This window comes from Pygocentrus nattereri, chromosome 19 (genome assembly GCF_015220715.1).
Source record: "Pygocentrus nattereri isolate fPygNat1 chromosome 19, fPygNat1.pri, whole genome shotgun sequence".
Taxonomy (NCBI): Eukaryota; Metazoa; Chordata; class Actinopteri; order Characiformes; family Serrasalmidae; genus Pygocentrus; species Pygocentrus nattereri.
The window spans coordinates 14,826,348-14,853,381 of NC_051229.1; the positions used below are offsets into that span (position 1 = coordinate 14,826,348).

At 39.3% G+C, this 27,034-nt stretch overlaps 1 protein-coding gene across 2 annotated transcripts; it reads right to left on the bottom strand.

Moving 5' to 3' along the window:
* Positions 1-4,129: 4,129 nt before the first annotated feature.
* Positions 4,130-16,282, bottom strand: LOC108427135 (potassium inwardly rectifying channel subfamily J member 10). Of its 2 annotated transcripts, XM_037547676.1 has the most exons (7): positions 16,145-16,231; positions 10,601-10,632; positions 8,772-9,114; positions 7,457-7,668; positions 6,852-6,983; positions 6,436-6,613; positions 4,130-5,541 (listed from the first exon to the last, which is right to left on the bottom strand). In XM_037547676.1, exons 3-7 carry the CDS (start codon positions 9,112-9,114, stop codon positions 5,147-5,149), a joined length of 1,260 nt encoding a protein of 419 aa, XP_037403573.1. In that variant the 5' UTR covers positions 10,601-10,632; positions 16,145-16,231; the 3' UTR covers positions 4,130-5,146. The 2 variants fall into 2 exon arrangements, with proteins under 2 accessions (XP_037403573.1, XP_017552573.1); XM_017697084.2 differs by lacking the exon at positions 10,601-10,632 and having other exon boundaries at positions 16,145-16,282.
* Between the last annotated feature and the right edge of the window lie 10,752 nt (positions 16,283-27,034).

Sequence of the window (27,034 nt, forward strand, 5' to 3'; positions counted from 1 at the left end):
TGAAAATAATCCACACTTCTCCACATAGACAGCTGTGCCAAGGTAAAACAGACAGCAGAACAATCCTGTATGACTGCCACAATAATAAAAAGTGTCATTGAAACAGAACTAAACACTTTTTGGCTCACTTATGAAGATGAAAGTCTAGTTCCCATTTTGGAAATCATGCACAGTTTTATCAAAATATTGTGGCTGTTCAGTGAAAAACAAAAAGCATGCATCTCCATTTTTACTTTTCTACATTTCTACTTTCCACTCAGCAGTAGTTTTGTGAAAATGTCACGATTAATGGACCAACAGAAATGACCCAAAATTACTTGGAACAAAACCTCTTTACAATAACTTCCATCCATCCATCCATTTTCTAAGCCGTTTCTCCCTCAGGGTGGCAGGGGCAGTGCTGGAGCCTATCCCAGCGGTCATCGGGCAGAAGGCAGGATATACCCTGGACAGGTCGCCAGTCTATCGCAGGGCAAGTTAAGAATATTTTTGCCTTCTTCTGTGAAGTTGCCATTTTGGAGGTTGTTTTGTTTTAGTTTTTTTACTGATATATTCCATCAATGTTATTGTAGAAAAAAAAAATGTATAGTTCAACCAAGGGACCTCCTCCAAAACATTTAATATCTACAGTGAAAAGGGGTTTAAACAATGCCACTTTCCTATTTTTCTCTATGTAACACATACAATTGCAAATGGAATATTTTGTTAATGTACTATTATGCATGAGTCTTCAAGCTGGTAAGGGAAATGATTACATCGGAATAACGGTCATATAATAAACATGTTGTTTCCTTGTAATAGAAATACTCTCATTATTGTAGCCTCTCTTTTTCTTCCCATCCATCCTTTCTGTGATATTTCACAGTCATGCAGATAGCTGTTAAAAGTTGGGGTGTTACAAAAGAAAGAGCCTTTTTTTCAACCTCATCCTCTCAGCACTGGCCTTCAACCTATTCATGTCTAGCAAATATATTTAGATAGGTAGGGAAAGTGCCATACAACTTGGGCTTGTGGTCAAGTCAAGTGCAATGCTGTATAGTTGTACTTGATGATGAACATCTAACCTTAGGCAGACATTTGTGGATTATATATCATCTCCATGCTTCGATTTCCTTGTGTTAAAAATTAGTAGTCTCATGTGTCCAAAACACTAAATATATTTTGATTCACAGTAAGTGATAGAAACTCCCTTTTTAATCATATGGTTTGAAATTTCCACTCATTTTTATTCATATTGATAAGAATGAGTTAAATATTTACATTTTTACCAAAGCCTCACATCTTTGTTTATGACCTGTAGTTTATCATGTTATGATGTTTATCTATTTTATGATCCATGTCATCTTTACTCACAAATGAGCCTTTTTTTACATAGTCTCTCCATTTTCACAAGCTCAAAAGTAAACACTTGACTGATAAGCAATTTCATGGTCAGGTGTGGCCTGCTCCCTTGTTGTTTCATGACAAATTAAGCAGATAAAAGGTCTAGAGCTGATTCAGAAAGTTGAACCTGCATTTGGTAGATGTTCATGGGAACTCAATCAGCAGGTCAAATGTTTGGAAAAAATTCAAAAAGTTATTTGTATGGAGTATTTTAAAGGACTAAATGAAAACTTTTTTTCTCTTGGAACTGTGACTGTAAAAGTAAAGTATTCAGTTTCAATAATACCAGAGTAAGGCACAAATCTTATAGTATGCATTACTTAAGTATAAAATTGGGAGATTTGTACTTGAGTACTGAAACTGAATACCTGAGTACAGTTAGGTACATTTATAGTGTCGCATATGTTACTAAGTAGTGTTTTAAGCTTTTACAATAAGACCAGTCATTCAAGTTTTTGCCACCCCTGTAAATGGCTTTACTCTGAGACCTGAATGATTACCGTTAAAATGATTAAAAGCTATTACACTAACAGTAACAGTTATTAACAGTTATTAACAGTTAGTGCTGCTGCATCACTGTGTAGTTTGTGCACAAACCTCCACTGACAGTTGAAATCACAACCTGTTTCTAGGAACATGTTTTTCCACTTTTTCTAAGAGCATTCAAATTTGCCAGCTTTGCAAGTGAAATAAATGACAAGGAATAACAGGAGTTTTCTCCTTAACTCTAGATATTATGTAAATTAGGAAACACTACAAGCCTGGACTTATGCTTGTGGGATTGTTCCTCTTAGGCATGTGTATGTGTTAATTTGTTCTACATAAAAGTATTTCTGGTCTTACCTGCTCTCCCAGCAATACACTTTTGTGAACTACACAGGTGATTCAGAACAACTGGAATAGTTATATCACTGCTGTCGGAACAAAACCTCATATCTGAAAAACAGTAACTTCACAGAAGGAAAAAATATACTTTCATTCAATATAAGTCAATGCAATCAAACTCACAAACTCACAAAAAAAACTCCCAAGCAATTTTGGGCTATTTCTTTTGGTCCACTTATCATGAAATTTACACACGATGTAAAGTTAATGTGAAAAACTGAAAAACAACACAACAAAAAATGGAATTCTAATTTTTTGTCCTGACAGCAGCAATATTCAGATGATAGCAGTCCTAAAAGTGAACAAATGAATCACAGAATGCTGTTTGTGGGAAAGCACAGAAATGTTTGAGTTTTGAGATCTTTCCTCAAATTAGACTCAGCTTATGTTTTTCCAACAGGTTTCAGATCAGGGGACCAGGATGGCCATTGAAAAAGCTTCATAATAGGTCACTGTGTTGACTTCAAAGAAAGCAATGACCTGCTGAAGATCCAGTACCCAGTAAGAGGACCGAATCTGCTGAAACTTTGAGTGCATGGCAGGTTCAAATGGAAGCAAAATGGCCCTGAAACATATCCACCACTTCATTTCAACCATTATGTTCTGACCACCCATGTGTTTTCTTTTACACCAAACACGTTTTGGTCTCTCCTGACCCGACAATGCACTTCCAGTCTAGATTACAGTGAAGCACAGAAATCTCCCAGTGCTTACATTTGTATTTTGATAAGAGTTGGGATATTTTTTGCTGGCACAGTTTCCAAATGACTCATTGCCATGGAAGTAGTTTCTTATCAAAGTTTGATCAACATCTTCAACTGCGATTCTTGGATCAGAGTGGCACGCAATTCACAGCTACCACTTTTGAGAGCATTAAATGTTGCATAGTGCTTCTGTTTGGCTCAGGTACATGTGAACTTTGAGTACTGTGCAAAAGTCAGAGACCACCTTTCAATTACATCATTTCCTGTCAAAATGGCCATTAAGTTATTACTTTATCAAGAGATATCTCTGAGCTTACCAAAAAGATAAACTTGTATAAAAAGGGGAAAGTTAAATTAGTGAAAAAACAGACATTTTCAAAACTGCAGTTCAAAAATGACTAAAACATACACAGAAAATGGAACTTCTAACAACCGTCCAAAACCTGGAAGACACTAAAACTGTTGCTATCAGATAAACAGCAATAAGGCTTTCATCTTTGAGAGAGAGGAGAAAATCAAGCTTCACTCTTGCTTCAGCTCTGAAAAATTGCACAGATGTTTCTGTCCATCCTTTCACTGTGAGACACTCAACACTATGAGTTTGATGTGTAGGATGTGCAGCTGTCAAGAACCCCTTACTGAATAAAGGAAACAGACAAATTGAAGCAAACTTGCAAATCAAACAAAGAAGTTGTTGGTGTTCTCAGAGCAATATACTGACCACCCCAGAGTCCAGACCTCAACATCACTGAATGTGTTTGGGATTACTTGGATCACAAGAAGCAGAAAGTGCAACCAACTTCAAAGATTGAACTTTGGAGGTGTGGAAAAATATCCCTGCAGATTTCTTTGAAAAACTGAAAGCAGGTCTCTTAAAAAGAATGGAAGTTGTAATAAAGGCATAGAGTGGACACTGGAAAAATACAGGTTTCTGTGTATTTTTCTATTTAGTTTTCTGCTCTTTTCCTGAAAAATCAATAATTAGTACTTTTTTGATTAAAAGTATTGTTTTGATTAAAATCACATTTCATGGCTAAGGAACATATTTTGTTTAGTTTGCAGATTTAAACAGGGCAGCACTGCTAATCAGACTAGAGTAGTATGAAGAGAGTATCCTTCAAGAGCAGAGCAGGAAGAAGTAAACATATTACAGTATGTTTAATAGTGGCCAGTTTATTAGAAACACCTACATTTTACCCACATTCACTGGCCATTTTACCAGAAACACCTACTATATAGGTACACTGTGTAGTTTTACATTGCTTACATTGCTTGTAGCCCTGTTACTGCATCCCTTTTACCCCATCCATTAATGTAAGGGGACCACTGCTGACCAGATATTATTTGGGTTGTGGACCATTCAAAGCATGGCAGTAACACTAACATAGTGGTGGCATAGACAGAAAGAAATAAAATCTATTGTTCAGAGTTACTCTGAATCTTAAGTGCTGTAATAATATCTGGTGAGGCAATAAGTAAAAAAGGCAATTCGTTAACAGTGTCAAATTGTCACAAATCATAAAAAATAATGTGATCATCAGAAATAGCTAAGCAGCTTCATAATGAAACATACAGGAACATTCTGTCCAATTGTAAACACACTTTCAGTCCTCATCAGAACTAACATGTATTTCAATATCAACACAGTCATTACACTGTCATCTTTTTCTTCACTCCCATCTTCATTATTATCATTGTCTACATCCTTAACAGCTAAATGTTTATATTCAACGTCCAGGCATTTTAGGAAGATCATAAAAGGCTCTAGTGAAAAGCAGCTAGACTGCATTACTAGGGTTCCAGTGCAAAACAGTACGACCACTAGATGGAGCTGATGTTTCATTATTGCCATTTTAATGGCAATTAGGTTAAAACCGTTTAATTACAATGAATGTGTTCAAATTAAAATATTATCATTCTAATGTCTATGTAGTCCCAGTGATTTTAGCAGAAAGAGGAGGGAGGTACTGAATATTAAAGTGTCAAACAAGCTCCAGTTTATAACAAGGATTTTTCCAGTGTTGCTTTTTTAGGAGACTCTAAAGTGCAGCTTCTTTATAACAGTAGTGTCACTGACATTAGAACTAAAGTGCATTCTTCATTCTGACCCTGTAATCAGTACAGTTCCATGCAGTCCATTCAGTGTGGAACATACTGTGCATGTAAATGTGTTTTTACACATTACTGATTCTAACACTAAAGGGGCTACTGTCTCTCACTCTCCCTCGCTCTTCCCCTCTTTCTCTGTAACTTTGCTCTAACTGCATCTTCTCTGGGTCCCCTCCTTCAACTCCACTGCTACAATTGTAACTTTGATGGGTGGAAGGCGGTGACTCTTTGAAAAGGGGTGGGGTCTTGGCCTTGATAACCTTGTCAAAGTAGGCGAGGTCCGCTACGTATTTGCCCATTGGAGACAGAGAGACGATGGGCGGGAACTCGTAGCCCCAGAGGATCTCATCAGGCAGGTAGGATGTGCGCACCTGGCAAGTGGCAGAGGTGGGTTCCACCGTAGAGCTCATCATCACCAGCAGCTCAAAATCTGCCAGCTCTGGGTCTGTCCACCCCCCACCTGAGACAGAGAGAGAAAGAGAAAGTTCAGACAAGACTAGATTCGGACTAGACAGTTTCAGTCAATTTGGTGCCCTCAACATTCTTATACTATTAGATCTCAGGGTAGCATCTGATACAGTTTGTCAGATCCCATAATTACATTTTCATAATCATAATTTCATAATTACACAAGTTGCCTCTAAAGGATGTTTAACTGGTGCCCTCCTTTTCATCATATACTGTATATGCTACTTCTTGGTCAGATCATTCAGTGACACAGTTTTAACTTCTACTTCTATGAAGATGGCACTCAGATTTATCTCACTCCTTTTTTGTTAGTTCTATGTGTCCATAATCTGAAACTGTGGTTGACTTCCAACCTTCTTAAGTTCTACAATTCCCAAATTTTTGAGTGACACTGATAGTGCCATAGCCAAATCCTAACACCTTGCATTCTCATGCCCTTTTCCCACCTTAAGAATTCACTACCCATCATGAGACAGCTTTTACGATATGGCTGCACGCCCATACTGGTTACAGAAAAGGCACGTAAAGATGCTTTTTTCATGTAAAGACCCCTTTTTAACATGTAAACACAGCATAATTTGTGTTTAAGGTGCCAGAAAGTAGCTGTTGCATCAATATAAGGTGGAAAATTCTAACAAGATATAAGAATAAGAAGCCAACTTCAGCTTCGTCCATGAGATGCTGTCAGTTATAGTAACTAATGTTATCCAGTAACATGTGAAGTAAGCTTCTGAGTATTGTGTTTAACAATCAAACATGGATCTCTCTGATGGTGGTGGGGTGAGAATTGTCCTAATGATTTAATTACTACTACTAGTGCAATCTTGGCATACTTGTAGATCCTATATTTTTCATTCATACATGCACACACACATGTCAAATGTACCCTTGGCTGCCCATGCTCTAAGTGGGCTGTCATTGTCAATGGTGTGGTAGAAGGTGAGGGGGAGGATGAGAAAGGGACTCTCGCTGGCTGTATCCACACTGAAGGTGACGTTCCTCTGGTCCAGACGCACCGTCTCACCCTCTTTAGACACGCATGGCTGCAGCAGCTTCCCTGTCACCTGCAAAGTGCCTTTTCAGTTACGTTTGTGTTCATAATATACATTCAGCAGTATGTAAACATTATACTGTATTAGTCAGTAGTTCTTTATTCTAAGCCACCCACAGCCCAGAGGATTGATGGCTACTATCCAAACTGTATCAGGTGACAATGGACAAAAAATGTGAAACTAATAACAGTAAAATTCTGGAACAGGATGGTAGTCTATTGCTACAGTTACAGGTTCTGCCTCCATTTACCTGGCAGCCCAGTAAGAGGCTTTTGCGCATATTGGCAACCCTGATCATGAGACATGGCTTGCCGTCATGATAGGCTACCACTGCATGCTGGCTAAAGCGGACTGTCTCACCACGTTTCTTTGGCCGAGCCACCTGAACCAGGGCAGGGAGAGAAATTGGGAGAAAAGGGGGAACAGACAGAGAGAAAGACAGTGAGAAAAGGATTCACCATATGTAATAAAATGCTAAATGACACATGATTTTAGGTGGAAAAATTCAAATATTCGAATTCGAAAAATTAGAGTATTTCGAATAAAAAGCCAACTTCAGCTTGGTTCACGTCAGTTGTATGTGTTGTGATAAAAATTCAAAAATGTTTGTTTTTGCATATGGTAATGTTATCAGATGGGTAATGTGCTACAGCGCAGTAGGCTAACTGGTGATGGTCATCCTCACTATAGCGAAATCTCAAGATGATTACTGACTGGACCCCTCAGCCTCTAACCAGGCCCCTCCCAAAAAGAAATTCTGTGCAAAGCCACCCCCGAAACCACCCCACCCCACCAAAAAAAGCACTTGACATAGTTTGTTTTTCAGTCTGAGCAAAAGGTGTCCAAATGGTGCACCTTTGCAAGGAAGGTTCCGGTGATGAAGATCTCCATGGCAGTGGTGATAAGGAGCTGAATGATAAGCAGGACGATAGCAGAAGGGCACTCTTCAGTGATGCAGCGGAAGCCGTAGCCAATGGTGGTCTGTGTCTCCAAGGAGAAGAGGAACGCTCCTGTCAGAGTCTGCATCTGCATCACACAAAGTGTGTGGTTGGCTGGAGGCTCAAACTCTGGAGGGGAGGAGACAAAAACACACAATTTGCTTAATATGTCACAAGTTCTTTTTCTGCTCTGGTTACCTCTGCTGGTTAGATTGGCTTGAGCTCTGAGTATTTCATTTCACAGAATGCACAAAGAACAACTGTTAACATCACCTAGTTTTATCCATCTGTAATTTGTCCTCTCCCTCACTCCACCACATTTCCCTTTCTCCTTTTACTGTGTCCCTACAGCCCTCTTTTCATGCCATTTTCTCCTTTTTCTATCTTCCTTTTCGTACCCAGTAGTATTGATGATCCAGCCAGAATATCATCTGGATTTGGTTGTTGGATGCACTGCAGCTTAGATTGTCCATACTCTTATTTGAAAGAAAAGAATGCAATAGTCTCCTTGCCACATCTCTGCAATCAATCTGCTAGGGCAGTGGTTCCTGAACCTCTGCACATTTTAGTGTAAGTATACATAGGGGGTATTTCACAAATAACACACAAAAAATCAAGCCTGTGTAAGTCAAAATAATCTGTAAACATCTCACTTAACAATATAATTAAAGGTGACAGCTATAGGCAAAATAGGTAATTACCGAGGGCATCTTGAGTGCAAAAGTTACAGATCATGGTATGTTGGTGCAGACATAGCCACATTAACAAGCTGCAAAACAATAAATTAAGCACACTCAAATGAAAAGAGCTGCATGCGCCAATAATTTATGAGCTGAAGCAGTGAGACGGCAAAAAAAAGTCCCATGAGATTAACTTATGGATATGGATAGGTATTTTAACCATTTTTGCTGTTTTGCACAACCTAATTGTAAAGATATGTATATATGTATACATATATATATATATATATATATGTGTGTGTGTGTGTGTGTGTGTGTGTGTGTGTATTATGTAGCAATATTACAGGTAATAACCGCAAACATACATTTATGATATTCAGAGTTTTCTCTTTTTTCATTACCTGTAGTCTACAACCAGCACTGTTGAGAGTCTTAATAAAATGTGTAGGGCAGGAACTGTGCTAGAGGAAAATGACTGACCATTTCCTGCTTTTTACTTCATGTTTTGGCCTGTCCAGTTGATACAGTGGCCTACTAGGTGAGGTTGCTTACCCAGTAAGTCTCCGTGCACCAGGGCCAGCAGATACCACAGCAGTCCAAAGGTGAACCACGTCCCAACAAAAGTGGCACTGAACAGTACTAGCTTATATCGCCACTGCATGTCCACGAAGGTGGTCCACGGGTCGCGCAGATATAAAGCTCCCCGCCCACTCACATGCTCAATGCGTACATTGCTCCGCCCGTCTTTGGACAGGACACGGCGGCGGCGGCGGTGCGTCTGACTCCCGGGCCCTGTCCCGCTCAGCAGTGGCTTCAGGGCATCTGTCTGCGTCTGACAGTGGCAAACCTTCTGGTGTGTAGAGCCATGCGGAGAGGTGGGCATAGATGATGTCATCTGCAAATAACACCAAAAATACATCATATTAGCTATTTTATTGCTGGCTTGGCTCTAAGTTGAGGATAAATTGTACTACAAATTAGTTACAATTTGGATTAATTCAAGCCTTAAACAATGCATATATAAACTAGACACCATAACAACGACAATATTTTGGGAACAGTAATAAGTTATTAAATGACAAATGATATATGGTATTTATCAATTTGCAGTATTTTTGATCAAGTAATCTGCTGAGAGAATTCATCGCCACTTTTCAAATATGAGGCAATCTGGATATTAAGTTTATTAAATAAACTATTATTGATGCTATATAGCTTTTATAGCCATCAATTTCTTTTTCAGGATCCTACGAATCATTAGGAGCCTACAAAGTTGCACAGGACCAGTATGTTAAAATCATATTTATATATAGCATAATTTCAAATTTTTGAACTGTAATTATGAAATTCTTTGGTCAACAGACAGACAGAAATACAGTATCTGACTGTTGACCTCATTGAACTTCTTTGGGAACCTTTAAGCACTCTGGGTTGACCTCTCTACTGTAGTCCTCAGCCTGACCACAAGAGGGAAAAGCACCTGCCAAAGCATCTAATGAAAAAAGAGGGACACAGTATTGCTTTACTCGAGAGCTGCCTTAAACACACAAAGGAAGCATTTGTTGATGAAAAGAATGAATGGATAAGATTGAGGGATTAAGTGAATGAGAAAAGTCACTTTCTCCAAGTTCCCAGGCTATCCATCTGGTCATCTCCTTCTCTCTCCCTCTCTCTCCCCTCATTTTGTTTGTCTCTGGGTGTGATCATCCTTCTATGGCTAAGCCACACAAGGACCTCTCTTTCTCTCAGCTGCTCTTCTTCATTGCTTTCTACTGTTTGTTTGAATGGGCTAGTCATGTGTTTCTAGAGGAATGGATGCAAGAGGTTCATGCGCACACACACAAACACACACACACACACACACACACACACACACACCATTTTTGGTTAATGTTAATTTCTTGTTATTTTTAATCAGTTCTCTTCATAGAAAATGGTTGCTTTACCATATTTTTGTTATCAATCCACAGACGTTGAGAGAAAATCACACTAAAACTAGTGCTGTTGGGAAATGCATCTTACATGAGACTTTCAGAAAAAATTAATTGACTAATGAAGTAACTAAACAAAAGACTAGCCACTTCACCGGCTACTTTCAGTGGTGGTCATCCCTGGACCTGTTGCTGAAATAGTCACTGGACATGTCATGTGACCCTTCACTAGATCCACCACTGACCTACCATTGGACTCTACTCATCACTAGACCGGCTACTGAACTGGTCACTGGACCATACCACTGTACTAGTCACTCGACCTGAAACTGGACACATCACTAAACTCATCACTGGATCTGTCACTACTACTAATAATGGATCCAGCACTGACCTACCACTGGAACTGCCACTGTACCAATGTACTACTGTATCAATCACTGGGCTTACCACTGTGCAGGAGCAGGCAGGTAAGCAGCCCACTGCAGGCAGGAGCAGGACGAAGCATGCACAAAGAGAAATTCCGCAAATTATTGAAAAACCTAAGAAAAAGTTTAACGATTTACAATATGAAATGATAACAGTAAAACGATTAAAATGAATGAAGTCGTTTTAAAGAGTTGCAAAATAACCAATCATGTGAACAACACACAAATTCTAGTAGTTTACAGAGCCTAGTGGAGCCTTCAGTCCAACAGCCACAGCTGCCCAGAAAAACATTCTGTTATTTAATTTTTGCTTTGTGATTACTAGGATTAAATAGCGTTTGGTGAAGTTACACAAAGTGAGCCTGATGACCATGTGTACCATGTTATTTCAGCAGAAAATAATGTATTTGTAAACAGGCTATGTCAAATATTGACTGTCAATTCATGTTGATGACACTGCATGAGTGGGAGTGGGACTGAAAAAAAGACCTCTACTATACTGAACCCTGCAATTAGACCATCACTCTATCTGCCACTGGACCTCCAAGAGGCTTTGCCACTAGACTTGCCATTTGACCCACCACTGGACTTGCTACTGACCTACCACTGAAACCATCACAGGACATGTCACTGGACCTGCCTTTGGACCCATCACTAAATACATTGTTTTACTCTGTCATTTTAAATGAGACATGGAGCTTTAGTAAAGAAAGCATTTTATAATATCTGATTTTCCTACAGGGCGGCACGGTGGCGTGGTGGGTAGCGCTGTCGCCTCACAGCGAGGAGGGCCTGGGTTCGATTCCCCGGCCGGGTGACCAGGGTCCTCTCTGTGTGGAGTTTGCATGTTCTCCCCGTGTCTGCGTGGGTTTCCTCCGGGTTCTCCGGTTTCCTCCCACAGTCCAAAGACATGCAGTCAGGCCAATTAGACATGCTAAATTGCCCCTAGGTGTGAGTGTGTGAGTGACTGTCTGTGTGTCTGCCCTGTGATGGACTGGCGACCTGTCCAGGGTGTATCGTGCCTTTCGCCCGAAGACTGCTGGGATAGGCTCCAGCACCCCCCCGTGACCCTGACGGAGAAGCGGCTTGGAAAATGGATGGATGGATGGATGATTTTCCTACATCAGGGTGTCTAGCTCTGGTCCTACACAGTCTGGTGATTTTCCTTCTGCAATACATGATTCAACTTATCAGTTACTTAAGCTAGGTGTGTTAGAAAGGGGAAATCATCAAACTGTGCTCAACACACACTATCTGCTCCCCACTCCTCCACTATATAGTGAGCTCATCTGTGTCCTGAAAATGCACTAAAACAAACAGTAAGCAGTTGCCCATACCCGCCAGACTGTCCCAGCAGTTACGCAAGCTGTAGTGTTTATAATTAGGATAATTACAATAACACAGACCTAATTTGTTTCTGCAATTTTGTTTCTGTAATTTGTTTTTGCTTCTGTTGCTTCTCTCTCCCTGCCCACACTCTCCTTCTTTCTCTCTCTCTGCCTCTCTCTATCTTTCTCTTTCAGCATCACTTTTAAACTGCAGGTGTCAGTATACGTATATAGATCCACACTACTACAGTTTACATATCACTGCTGTTGGAACAAAACCTCACATCTCCATTTTTGCTGATTTTCAGTTTTTGACATAATTTGAAAATGCATGTTGGCTTTTCTATTGTGCGTAAATCTCATGAAGGATAGACCAAAATAAACAGCCAAAATTGGCTTGGAAAAATGTCTGGTTCCATTGACTTACATTGAAAGTAGTGTATGTTTTTTCCTTCTCCTATAAAACCATTTTGGAGATACAAGGTTTTGTTCCAAAAGCAGTTCATGGTAGATTTTGAGGTATGTTTTGGATCACTGTCCTGCTGTGGAAGCCAGCCTCTTTTCAGCTTCAACATTTTTTCTGTGTCACATTTGCTATATTTTTTTTTATATGTACTGGAATTTATTCTTCCATCTACTTGTGCAACGCTTCCCAAACATATCTTTGGTGATTGTGGTCAAACAGTTAAATTTTTACTAAATAATTTCATAGCACTTGTTTCCAAAACACCTCTGGCTTATCTAGACTTTGTTTTGCATACGTCATTACTTTTGTGACGTGAGTCTTCAGGTGACTCTTTCATGCAGATCATGTTTGTGCAAGTCGTGCTGCATGGTGTTGGCTAAATCATTTTGAATGTCCTTTGCAGTCATAAAGATGTTTTGCTTTGTATTTCTAGTCAGGATATGAACACCTCTGTCTAAGAGTTTCTTCTTCCAGATCCAGCCTTGACCTGACCACAATTCCCCCTAAGTACCATTTCTAAATTGCATTTTGCCATATCTAAATTACACAGTGGAAAATGCAAACTCAAAGTCTTTTATAACTTTTTAGTACATTTGCTTTTAATTTAATAAATCTTGAGATAGTTGCTTATAGCGAAGGTAGCTCAGTCTCAGTCAAGAGTCTGAGAATTAACTACACTCTGGCGTTCTCATCAACTGACAATTCCTAATGACAATTCTTGACATGAATAACCAGTCCTAACAATTCAATCAAGTTCTGAGACTTTACAACCAGAAGGGCAGCCAAATTATTGCACAATGTGTATCAACATTTGCAGAAAAAGTTATTTTTAAAAATAGTTGAGCAGAGGCTGTCTTTGCTTCTTTTAACCATAAAAATAAACTAAATATGCAAATACATCAGCAGTGCTACTTAATATTATTTTATATGAACACAAAGGCATTATCATAATGATTTCAAAAATCATACAATGATCTATTTACAATTTTTGTCAGCTAATCTATTAAATATGAGGCATCCTCAATCTTCATTCTTTCTCCTAATGAACTCTTCTACAGCTCAGTTCATCATTCTGGGCACAGCTAGCACTTTTTTACAGCTCCCACCAAATTATCTAAAGTTGTAGTGTAATAGTATTTTAATAATATCACTTTACACATGCACCTGCAACACAATTAGTTTTATATTACAGAAAAAAGTGATTTTAAACTTTTTGAAAGGTGGTGCATTATTATGGAATCAGTAGTTACTGTACAATACATAAAATTAATAACTTAATAAAAAAGAAGAAGAAGCCTGCAGTTTATGGAGTTAACATGGTAATATGTGATGACATTCAAATAAGAGAAAATTGTTATTTTTTCTTTGTATTTTGCTGTCCCTTTCTTGCTCATACTTTTCTCAGCTGCCCTCTCTCTGTCCCTCTCTCTCTCCACATCCATCTAGCTATCTCTTGTATAATGGAATGCATTGTGGACAACACAGATGAAAGGAACAAAAGATCAGGAACAAAAGTGTGTGTGAGTGAGAGACAAAGATAGAGGAAACAGAGAGAGGAAAAGAGTCAGAGCAAAAGAAAGAAAGAAAGAAAGAAAGACAGGAGCAAGAGAGAGAGAGAGAAAGAGAGATAGAGAGCGAGAGCGAGAGAGAGAGAGAAAGAGAGAGTAAGAGAAAGAGAGAGAGAGAGAGAGAGAGAGAGAGAGAGAGAGTGAGCGAGAGAGAGAGAATGAGCGAGAGAGAGAGGGAGAGAGAGAGAGAAATAGAGAGTGAGAGAAAGAGAGAGAGAGAGAGAGAGAGAGAGAGAGTGAGCGAGAGAGAGAGAGTGAGCGAGAGAGAGAGGGAGAGAGATGTGACAAAAACACCCTCATTAGTATTCCAAAGTGGATAATAATCCCCCCTTGGCTGGACTCAAATGCACCATCTCTTCATTCCCTCGCAATCAACTCTCTCTCTCTCTCTCTCTCTCTCTCTCTCTCTCTCTCTCTCCCTCTCTCTCTCTTCCTCTCCCTCTCCCTCTCTCTGCTAGCCCGGCCCAAAGCCCTGCCATCTGCAAACCTGAATGGAGAAGTCTACAGAGTATCAGAGAAATAACATCTACACACAGATGTTTAGGCCTTCACAAAAGTTCAGATCCTTTTCAGACTACATTTATGTACAGTTTATAGCAAATGTTTAGGAATGAATTACAGTAAATTTTCTTCCTGAGCCCTTTTCTCACACATACGTATGTGTATAACACTTTTGCTTTCTCTTTTATGACACTACTCGAACGCTAACATGTGACTCCTACATTTCATTTACAGATTTAAAGCAAAGTTTGCAAACTGAAAAAATAATACATTCACCATACATGATTCAACGTTGTGTAGCATTTCCACAGAAATAAAACAGATCAGCACAATTATCACAGACAGTAGGTAAGCTAAGACAAAACTGAGTTGTAATATATTTTATCTGTAAGAATTTACTTACACGCTTGAATCAAGTAAATTGAATACATCTCTTTTTTCTTGTACTGTTTCCTGTACTGTGCACTGTGCATAGGGCAGTAATAGTATTAGTTTGTTATTTAAGTCATGAAATAAAGTGCTGTCTCCAGCATCTCCAATAGCAGACCTTTCCAGAAACGTCTATAGTTGAGTGCTACTAAATGTAATGCAAGACAAATGCTGTCTCAAGGTTTCTATGGATTATGTGAAGCATCTTTTCATGTAGGCTGCCTTTTATTTATTTGACATAATCTACTACATTTTTACTTTATCTGCAACTAAATCTTGTATGGAGAGATCATCAGGACTACATTCATGATGAGAAGTGCCGCTAACTATAATGGAAGAAAAACAGATTAATTCATTTATGGGAATCATTGTTTTTACTTGACTTATTTGACTACAAGTGACTAGATGTATTAACAAAACACAAAGGTGGGCAAAAACTAGTTCTATGTACTCAGTTCTATGTGCTCAATAAACACATAGCAGTACATTGAAGTATTTTAACATTTTTAAGGAAACCTTTTTTTACTGTCATCTACTTTTTGATTCAGTTCACTTTTCTGTTTTATTGGTTCAGGACCTGGACTGCCCTTCAACTGGTCACACATCTAACTTTGGAGCTTTAGTATTTCATTCATTCAGGGTTTTTCAGTAAGAAGAATGGCTCTTTTTAGTGTTTAAATGGCTACTTGCATGGTGAAATAGCTCTTCTGACTGATGGAGAATGTGTTCTAATTTTTATTGATTTTTTTTATTATTATTACCACTACATATCACAATATGCAACATATTCTCCACTGATGTGAAGAACCATTACACCATGCAGACTTAAACTTGAAACGGTTCTATATAGAACTCGTGGTTATAAACAGAACCATTGCCTTTACTGCAGAACCCTTGTAGAAGCATCTTTAAGTGGGTAGTTTTTTGAGCTGCTGTCTCTTAAGTTGTTTTTCCACTTCACTGCATTAACAGTGCTTTTGCAGGTGATGTGCGGCTGTGCAGCTGACGAAACGTGTTTAATTGTGAGCTTGGCTTTCAGAAACATTAATACTCAGTTTCAGTGGGTAAAAGGTGGGCAAACTTTATGTTCACAGATATATAATTTTGCCCCAGAAGGTGTTTATGAGGGATTTTGTCTCCATTGCAAGCAGCAAGCAAACCTCTTCAGTATCTGTGTTGTGAAAGTCAGCCTGCTAGGTGACCAGCCAGCCTGTGGACAAAAAGCATCAGCTAACTGACTACAGGTTTTCCAGAAATGTACAGCTGTAGCTTACCTTTCACCCCTGTAGTTCAGACACCCAGAGAAACAAACCCCAACTCCACAGTCCGCTTCAGTTTCATCACCACACACCCACACCCGCTACACAACAGAGCTACAGAGAGGAGCCACACACAGCCTGCTCTTATAGAGACATCTCTCTCTCTCTCTCTCTCTCTCTCTCTCTCTCTCTCTCTCTCTCTCTCTTGCTCTTTCTCTCTCGCTCTCTCTCTGTCTCTCTCTCTCAGCCTCTTTGTGCGTCAGTTCTCAGTTTTCTTCGCCTCATAGAAAATTCCAGCAATTTATGTGATTAGCCAAAGGGGGTCATTTGTGTAATTACACACTCTGTAGCCTGTAGTTAAAATAAAACTTACTGACTTTTAAATGAGAGTAATAAACAGGAAAGTAACAAACAATGAACATTGGAACACTTTCACTGCGGAAAGAGAGAGAGAGAGAGAGAGAGAGAGAGAGAGAGAGAGAGAGACCCTTACAGAAGCAGAACTGTTTCTGTTCACTACAGTAAAATTTCTGTAGTGTAGTTTTCTGCATATTTGTTGAATGTAGCATAATGGTAAGACAATAAATCATCAAATGTGGCCTGTGCAAATGTAATGGCATATCATATTTTATGTTTTTTATTCTTATTTATTTTCCTCAAATATTTTACACTCACCAAATAAATTGAAACTGTGCACAAAATGTAAAGAAAAATGACATTTTAGTAAACTAAAATACACAACTAAACATGTTTTTACTAGTCTGTCTGCATTAAAGTAACCTCAACTAACTTATGTTTTATTTCATCTTTTATTATAGATTATTGTAGTTATAGATTATTACATACCTGTGTCATATGGTAATTAATAATAATTGTATTATATTAATTACCTGTGTAATTACATGTTTCCTGTGATATTCCTGCAGCATTACTATAGATCTTAAAAGGGAGTTCTCCATCACCCCTTATTGTGTCTTTGAAAGTTTTTAGAAAATGTGATGTTTAAGAGTAAGAATCTTTTCCTAATCTAATCTGATAGTCTGAAGTTTCTAAAGAAGATTATTTGAAATTTGCAAACTTTGCAAAACACATTTACTGAGGGGGAAACGATGCAGTTCACCACTGAGGTAAAAACTGAGTACATCTACAGAAAATCTGAGGACACCAATGAGAAAATCGTTTCCTGGTGATCTGTTAATGTTTCGGTTATTGGTTATTTGGTTATCTATCTACCTATCTATTTGTTTGTTGGTTGGTTGGCTAGTTGTTTGTCCAGTGCTTCATTCATGTGAGCTTATTCCTTGTTAATTTATTTATTTATTCATTCAGTCATTGGTTTGTTATGTAAGCTGCTCTTATTCTTGAATTAGTTGCATAAGAGGCAAACTATAGCAACTCCACTGTGTCAAGGTAACTCTCTTTCTCTTTCTCTCTTGCCATTTCCTCCTCTTTCTTCCTCCAGCACGTGCTCCCCCGGTGGTCCGCAGGCCCTAAAGTGGCCGGACAGAACGTTCTGTGTCACACAAAGACCGAAGACAGCTGAGACCGTGATCAGCATAAAGACTGCAGCACACAGAGAGTGACACAGCATTCATTAATGAGAGAGAGAGAGAGAGAGAGAGAGAGAGAGAGGGGGGGGGGGGGGAGAAAAGTGCATATAGCAGGTGTCTGTGTCCTCGTGAGCACTGCATTAAATAAAAAACTGAATGAAGTGAAATGTATCTTTAATATACCCATTTGCATTGAACAAGTGAAGATAATTCTTCTGTTGCACAGTTAAAGTGGCCCTCTGGCCGAAATGTAAAATGCAAGCCTCACTATATCCATTGAAAACATGTCCACTCACCTCTTTCAGTGGAGTCGCAGTAGTCTCTAAAGTGAGATTTTCTGATGATGTAACTCGTAGGTGGAAGTAAATTGAAAGACTCCAGTTTTTGGAGGGAATATTTGGGCTACTTCTTCAACTGAATTATTACTTCCACAACAGAAAAGTGTGATGACAGGTTAGCACCACACCACTAGACGCAGATATGTTGATTAGCCTCTAGATCAATAATTAACGCTCCGAATTTGTTGAACACTGACAGGATGGTTAAGATTTGTTTTTAATGGCCGTTTGACGTACTGGCCTAAGGCTTGCTGGGTATTGTAGTGAGAGAACACAGGTAGATGAAAACATGAAAAACACATGTTGGGCCGAATATCGACGAACCCGGCGAGGACGACGGGGGGGGGGCCGCGAGTGGGTGGGGGACGGAGAGCAAAGCCCGAACACCGAGAGACGACGGTGCCGGCAATAAGAGAACCGAAGGCAGGGAGCGAGTCCCGCCTCGTTTGACCCGTGTGGCAGAGCTGCCAGCTGGGGGCGGTGACGACGAGGCCGAGCAGCGAGATCTCGTTCCCTCTAGTCTCAGGTGCTAACGCTGCCCTTAATGAGAGCCAACTGAGGCTGATCTAGCTGGCAGCGTGAGGAAGAGCTGAAAAGCTGGAGTAAAAAGGACGGAAAAGTCCCAATAGAGTCAAGCAAGCTTAAGGTTTAGCTAGCGTAGGTTTTGTTTTGTGTTCTGTTCATTTGGTGTGTGATTAAAGAAAATGGCTGCTACGACACCGAACCCTGCCTCCAGCGTCCTCCTTGAGCCCCGGGTAGCACATGCCACGAATTCTGTAAAACCAATAAGGTCTGCCAAGGTCCTCAATGCTGCACTACAGTATACAACATAATACATCAAAGAACATTTTAAGTGCTATAATAGGCTGGAATACCCATTTAATCTTCACCAGGCTGGTGTACAGGCTTTAGAGGGGATCAGCTGAGGCTGTATTTTAAGCTGTAAATGCACTGTGAGCCTGAGAACCAAGAAAGACATTGATATGTTGCATCCAAAACCTTTTTGCACAGTTCAGTGAAGTGTACTTATGTAAAGAGAAAGAGAATGAGAATTGTTATTGAGACATCACGCTTTGGATTTTAGAGCATGTGCTGGTTAAGAGCATGGCATTTGTTCTTTAAAAGGCCCATATACTGGAAAACCTCATTTTCCTTAGTTTTTGAAACAAGACTATGTGCACACTGTAAGCACTGTCTTTAAAACACAACATCCACAGACTATATATGGTCTCTACACTGTAAAATAAGCCCATTTCAACTAAATTACTGTGATGTCATGAAAACCAAACCATTTACATTTATCCCCCTATTCTACAGCAGTCGAGCCCCACCCACTAACACTGAAGTTATAAAGAAAGTTTCAGGCTTGACTGCTTTTTGAAAGAGGCACAATACAGAGCAGCCATTAAGAACAGAAATTCTCTTCATGTAACAGTCTTAAAGCCACAGTTACAACTAGAAGAGGAAAGTTTGTGAACAAACTTTAAGTTGACTTGACAAAGCCATTGCTATAGTATCCCAGGTGGTTGCTAAGGTATTGCTAGGCCTCTACTGTGTCATCCACAGTGGTTACTAAGATTTTGTGAGGCTGTTGCTATGTTATCCAAGATGGTTGGTAAGGCGGACCTAGGTTTTTGCTATGATTTACTAGGTGGTTGAAAAGGTTTTGGTAAGACATTGCTATTTATCCGAAATGGTTGCTATGGGTTGCTTCTAGGTCACTATTATGGTATCCGAGGTGGTTCCAAAGAAGTTGCTAGGCAATTGCTATGCCATCCCAGGTGGCTGCTAACGTGTTCCTAGGTTGTTAATATGGTATCTGACGATCTGAAAAAAAAAAGCACATGCAACCTATAATCCTGTGAGGTTTTGTGCTTTTAACTCAAACTCTATTGATGGAATAATATTGCAAATTTGTGAGAGTAGAATTGTAAGAAAAGAAAAACGAAGTCCAGTAAGTTTTTCTGGCTTTTTGCAGCTTAAAAATAGACTGTTTAATTATAAGGAATAAAGAGAGGCTGGGAAATGGTCACATGTAAGCAAAGAAACATCATAAATCTCAGTCAGAAAAAAATATAAGAAAATGTAAGACAAGAATCATTTCAAGACATTTTGAAGGCATCTTTTCTAAAAACCTAAAGAAATGAAGACCGTTCTACACAGTGTTCAGACACTTCATGATTAAAACCCATAGCTTTTTACAGTTTTACACCAATTGTGCAAATTACTAAATCACAACCAAAATTGACTTTCATATATATATACAAATTCAGAGGCCTTAAACAGGAACTACATGTGTGATGTAATATTTTCCAAAATGTCTGAATCATTCAGTCAGTGAGATGTAAACAAAGTCATTCAGTGTAATTTGATATGAAACTAGAGAGAATAGAGAAATCTACTGACTCAGATCAGAATCCAGGACTACAATGTCAACAATGTAAATATAGCCATTCTATCAACCACTCAAAATGACCACTAAGCCTATGTGTGTCTCCTGTGTTTTTACAAGTACTGTTCTCCACCTTTAGCACTGTCGTATCCATTTGTTATCTATTCACTTAAAGAAATTCTAAAAGGTTTTTTGCCCATATTTGAATGTGCGGACGCTTTTTTCACATTTAGATTTTATTTTTTAGCTCCAGCACCTCTGCCAAGCTCTGTTTTTCTCCTTGATGTTTAAATTCTGCTTCACCTGCCTTCTGGTTCTGTACATCAAACCATGATGAAGCTTTTGCCTTCTCACAAACAGATGGTGAACGGATACTGTTTCCACCTAAAGAAACTCTTGAAGGCCATCGTTTTGTGGTAAAATAGGCTGTATCTTGTGTGAATATTGGCATAACATTGGAATAAACATCCCTCAAGGTCTTTATGTTCAGAAAGCACCCATGGCACCCACCATAGGTAAGGAATCTAAAGACTTTGTCCCATTCTGTTGCAAGTGTTTGTCTATCAAAACTGCAAGGCTATGTGCTTAATTATATCCACCTGTTAGCATTGAGTGTGTCTGACACACTTAAACTCCATAATAAGGAGGGGTGTCCCAATCCCTTTAATGGTATAGGGTATACCTGGAGATGCTATATTTATCACTTTAGATGTAGAAAGATTTACAAACATATCTCATGATAAAGGATTAGATGCCCTAGGCTTTTATCTCCAAGAATGCACTGGCATCCTAGCCTGACAGCAAATTAATTTGTGAATTAACAGTGTTTGTTGGAGGCAGGTGTTCAACTTAATGTGTAGAGTTAGCCTATCATAATGGTCTCTCTAAGTCTAGATGTGACCTATTTAAAAAAGTGTTTAAAAAAGAAGAAAAAGTTACTCAGGTTCTTGAATTACTACTTACACTCCTCAGGCCCACGTAGAAATGTTAGCAGGTCCTGGCCACAGATTCAGCCTTTACCCCCCAATTTTTCAAGAACTCATCTCTTTTTGTTTATATAAATGGACCTAACTTGCCCAACCCTGCACATAATAGGTTTAGTGGAGGAGGCACATTTTTAAGGAAAAGTTAGTTCTTTAAAACAACAGTCTTTTGGAATACTTACTTCTTTCATTTTTAGCCCTTTCATTGTGTTTGTAATAAAATAAATATAAGCCTAATCTTGCGCAAATAAGTCTATTTGATGAGGTTAATGAAAGGGAAATGACAAATGACTCTGTGAGGTCAGAGTGTACTGGTTATCTATTTCTGCTGGAAGGATGAAATGCAAAAGAAGTAGACCATACTTTTCTGAATATGATTTACACTAGATGTAAGTGTGAGGATTTAATTACAATCAGCCACAAGAGCATGAGTAAGGTCAGATACTGATTTTAGATGATTAGTTATGGATCCAACTCACCGCAAAGGTATTGAATGCAGCTTCAGAGAAAGCAATTTCATTGCTCTGCAGCCCAGTGGTAGGGGGCGTTATACCCCCCTAGCTGACACTTGGCATTGTTCATGGTGACCTTAGGCTTGTATGTAGCTGCTCTATTGCACCCCATTCCCCTGGCATTGCTTTTTTATGGAGATTATACAAGCTGTCTGCGCATAGTTGAATGTCTCTGTCAGCAGTAGGTGTAGCTTAAAGTAGCTGAATTCACTAGTTAGACAAATGTCATCCTAAAGCATGTTTAAACTGTTTTTAGTTATAGTTAGCAGTTGTCATCTTTTTTTTACTAAAACACATTTTTTGCCTTGTGTCCCCACAACTTCAAATGTCAAAATGTTCTGGGGGCACTTGTGCCCCACAAAAAATGTCTGGATCAAGAGTTTTAAATTGAGATCTTAGATCCAGTTTCTGTTCCTGGATTTTGCAGCTACCGGTAGGTATCACTAGGTGGTCAGTCGTTTACATCAATGGTTCAGTTACTATAAATACAGTATCAGAAACTTGATTTGGTCTGGATGTGAAGACCTCTGAGACAGCCGTTATACACCAGCTTGTCTTTTTGAGACCCCTCCCTTGTATCTCAGCTTTCCTGGTGTACACTAGACCATAGCCCATATGCTGATGCACAGTTTGTTTTAGTCATCTCCGAGCCATTCACCACTTCCTGCTTTGTGGCATGAACTTAACTGGATATTTTTGGTTGGTGGGCAATACTTAACCCACTATAAATACAGACATTTTGAAAAACCCCAGCAACACTGCTGTTTGATACATTCCTACCAGCACCACCTACAATGCCATGTCAGTGTCACGGCTGTGCTGAGAATGGTACATCAAACAAATAATATCTGGTCAGAGGTGGAAATCCCCTATGGAGATCCCCTTCCACTGAGGGACAGGATAGAAGGGGGCTGATAAACTGTGTAGATAATGTACAGTCAGTACTTTTAAAACTTACAACGGGCACCTATGCGGCAGGTGTTTCTTTGTAAAATGACCCCTCAGTGTAAAATTAATCCAAATTAAATTATTTGAAGTATTCACATGGAGAAGGTGACATCTCTTCCCCTCTAATACAAACACACATAGCGCAGAATAGATTACATGCAAAAAGAATGTGGTGGGAACTGCCTAGCTGTTTATAAAAATAGAATGGATCACTTTGTTCTGTTATGTCTCTCTCTCTCTCTCTCTCTCTCTCTCTCAGTGCTGGGAGTCATAGCAAACAAGGCCACAGGATATACATAAGTCAGAGCATGTTCATTCTGCCCTTGCCAAATAATAATGGTTTCACAAATCTTCTCATGTCACAACGGTTGCCTTTTGGTTCTTCAGTTTCCGAGGCAAACTATTTTTTAGTATTGCCAAATATAAGTGTGTTTGGAAACCTTTTTAACAGAAGCACTTCAGCAAACAATTTTTTCAGTGTGTGGCGAAATGAAGGAAGTGTCCTCACAGTATTACACTTGCTCCCCTCAAGAAAGAATCGGATGCTTTGAAATGATTCTTTGTAATGATATTGGTCAAGCTGACTCACAAGTCCAGATGAAGCTAACTTTTTTGGTAAAATTTGAACAGTAATCAAATTGAAATGAGAAACGGCAACAGTTATACTAAAAGGCTCAACTTATTTATTCTGTAGTCTCTTTTTTTGTAAATGTTTATCAGGACCAAAGAACTTAACCTCAGCTTCACATAAAATGGGCAAGATGTGTGCCAGATCAGGGCCATACACTGTTAGAAATAAAGGTACCATGCAGGTACATGATTCATTCATCAAGGTACAAACAATGTAAGTGTACCCTCAAAGGTACAACAGTGGTTTTAAGGTCCAGTTGCGTACCTTAAGTGAGTTTTTCCTAGTGGAAACGTATATATGTACACCTTTTCATAACCAAATGTTTTAAATCAGAGGATTAAAATAAAAAGCCTGGAGACAAGATGGGGAGTGTGGAATCAAAACAACTTAGAAAATATCATTTCAATGGATTCTGGTCCAGTTATGTTCCCTGACTAAAGGTACTGAGATGGACTCTTGAGGGTACCACCACAGTGACAAGAGGGGTACTGCCCCAGTGACAGTGTTGTACCTTTTTTCTGAGAGTGTACCATACACACCCTACATCGGCCATGTTATGGGACAGACAAAAGTACCATGTTATGGGCTGTATGTCAAGCACCACAGCCGGCATTTCAACATTTATTTACGGTTGAGTCAATGTTGGGAGTCAAGGCTAAATCATCATTTAATTTGGGTTTGTTTTTCAAAAGTGAATCAACATAACATAGCTGAACAATCAACAGTTTGCTGCAGTTTTCAGAACATGATGTGCATTATCATGTATTAAGCTAGTATGCACTGTATTACTTAGTAAAAGTCACCGATTCTTAAAGCTCACCTGTATGCATACATGAATTTCAGTGACAACACTAGAAATCATTTGGAAACAACAGCTTTAATTGTCTTACAAAAATATACAGAGCTTGCACAGTCAAAATGGGTGGAATAGCAAGTATATAGGTTACCATATACCAATAAACAATTAAAGAAAAATACACAATAAAAGTCGAGTGTGAAGCATACCATTGTGATTGATTATGTGTATACACTCATTTATCAGCTCCACTTACTATACAGGTGCAGTTTGTAGTTCTATAATTACAGACAGTAGTCCATCTGTTTCTCTGCAGACTTTCTTACTCTGTTCTTCAATGGTCACGACCCCTACAGAGCAGGCATTGTTTGGGTAGTGGATCACTCTCAGCACTGCAGTGACGCTGACACAGTAATACCGTAGTGTACTTGAGTCTTTAAACACTTAAGTGTATTTGCTGGATTGAGAATACATTTCCAGCCAACAGCGTCCTCTAGGCACTGATGAAGAACTAGAAAGCTTACATTTCTAACTTTACCTCTAAAAGGACTAACAACATAGGTATGTAATTGGACACAGTGGAGTGGACACAGTGTTTTAAAACTCCAGCAGAACTGCTGTGTCTGATCCAGTTGTACCAATACAACTGAGAAGGAAACCACTTCCCAAATGTTACCTATTCTGTGGTCCTGTGAATTGATGGAGTAAACAAATTATGCTGAGAAACAGATCTTTATTATGTTGTATGCACAGAATATAATCCTCTGCTCCAAGCGACCACCTAAAGCATCCTCTTTTTTGCTAGTTTACCCGTCCCACCTTAAATGGTGCAGTAGGCGTCCCAAGTAGAAAATCACTTCCTGACCTCCCTCTGTAGCTCAGTCATATGCAAACAGGCTTAACTAGTTAAACTAATTTAGGTGTAGAAAAAGTGTCCAGTGAGTGTGTGCATAGAGCAAGGTGTGAGAGAGAGAGGCAGACAGAAAACAAACGTCTGATCCCTACCCTTCAGTGTTAAAAGCACTCAGCACTGAACATATTTGGATGTCTCTAGTCAATTTTATTGTCATCGCCAGCTTGTGATTGTGGATTCTTCAAGGCTGCATCTAAAAATAAAAAATAAGCAAAAATGAGTAATAAACACAAGATAAATGAGAGTTAGCTTATAAATGATCCTAAAAGTACAGCAGCCAGTCCAAAAAAGCAAACCAGATGAGCTGTTGTTTCAAATACATAACACTAGTAATATCTTTTCTTCACAAACTTCACTTTCTAGATATTGTTCTTGTTTTCCTTTTTTTAATTTAAATTTAGAGTTCTGAAGCAGTGTCATGATCAAAAATAATAAAATGCTAAAAAAAATAATAATTATGGTCATATTTTTATTTATATTTTATACAAATTAAAATTTCAATGTTGACTTCGAAGTATTTTGTTAAACTTTTGAGAACCACTTAACATGAACATTGATTCAGCATATTACCAGCATTGAAACTTTTTTCAACAACATTTCAATGTTGAAGTTCGGTCAGGTGCTGAGTGGAATGCTGCAAGTCAGGCATGTCCCAGAAGAGAAATTCAATTCAGCCCAGGACCCAAAAAATGGATCACATGTTTACCAGACCAGGACAATTTATCACAGGTCCACTTTAGATGAGTTAGATAAACACCAAAACAATTTAGCAGATGTGCATTACCAGCACATCCACACCTAATCCTCATCCTAATTTCTTTTGTGCGAGATGGTACCCTGACAGCAAAAGTACAATTGCCTTTCATTTTCATCATGTATGTGGGTATGGTAAGCAGTGTGATCATTGTGGCCCACACAACATGTATCATGAGTCTAGCCCAGCTCATGATATTCGGCCCATGTCTGGCCTGCATAACATGTATCGTAACCCAAGGCTAGACCAGCTCATAATATTCGGCCCACACAACACTTGCCAGTACCCAAACTGAGCCGTAAGAGTGACACAGATTAGGCCCAAATGTGCCTGCTATCTGGGTATTCTGAACAATATATTACCATTTATATTTTGTTTGCATGTATTTATGACTGTTATTGAATTTGAGAGCCCCTTGTGTTGCACTCATACAGCTACACAGCACATGCCATAATCCAAGTCTAGCCCAGCTCAGGACATTTGGTCCAAGTCTGGCCCACACAACATGTGCCGTAACCCAAGTCTAGCCCAGCTCATGATAGTCGGCCAATGTTTGGCCCACACAACACATGCCGTAACCCAAGTCTAGCCCAGCTCAGGACATTTGGCCCAAGTCTGGCCCACACAACATGTGCCGTAACCCAAGTCTAGCCCAGCTCATGATAGTCAGCCAATGTTTGGCCCACACAACACGTGCCGTAACCCAAGTCTAGCCCAGCTCAGGACATTTGGCCCAAGTCTGGCCCACACAACACATGCTGTAACCCAAGTCTAGCCCAGCTCATGATAGTCAGCCCATGTTTGGCCCACACAGCATGTGCCGTAATCCAAGTCTAGCCCAGCTCAGGACTTTTGGCCCAAATCTGGCCCACACAACACATGCCATAACCCAAATCTAGCCCAGGCCGTGGTAGTCGGCCCATGTTCAGCCTACACAACACTTGCCATTGCCGAACCAGAGCCGTAAGAGCCAAAAGTGGCACAGATTAGGCCCAAATGTGCCTGCTATCTGAGTATTCTGAACAATATATTACCAAACATTTATATTTTGTTTGCATGTATTTATTACTGTTATTGAATTTGAGAAC

Bases quoted from the DNA above. Each gene is read 5' to 3' on its own strand.
- LOC108427135 (XM_017697084.2), bottom strand. From the start codon at position 9,114: ATGACATCATCTATGCCCACCTCTCCGCATGGCTCTACACACCAGAAG. The intron at 6,984-7,456 runs GTGCACCATTTG...GCCCTGGTTCAG, and splicing joins CCGGAACCTTCCTTGCAAAG to GTGGCTCGGCCAAAGAAACG. The intron at 5,542-6,435 runs GTACATTTGACA...TCTCTGTCTCAG, and splicing joins TAGAGCATGGGCAGCCAAGG to GTGGGGGGTGGACAGACCCA.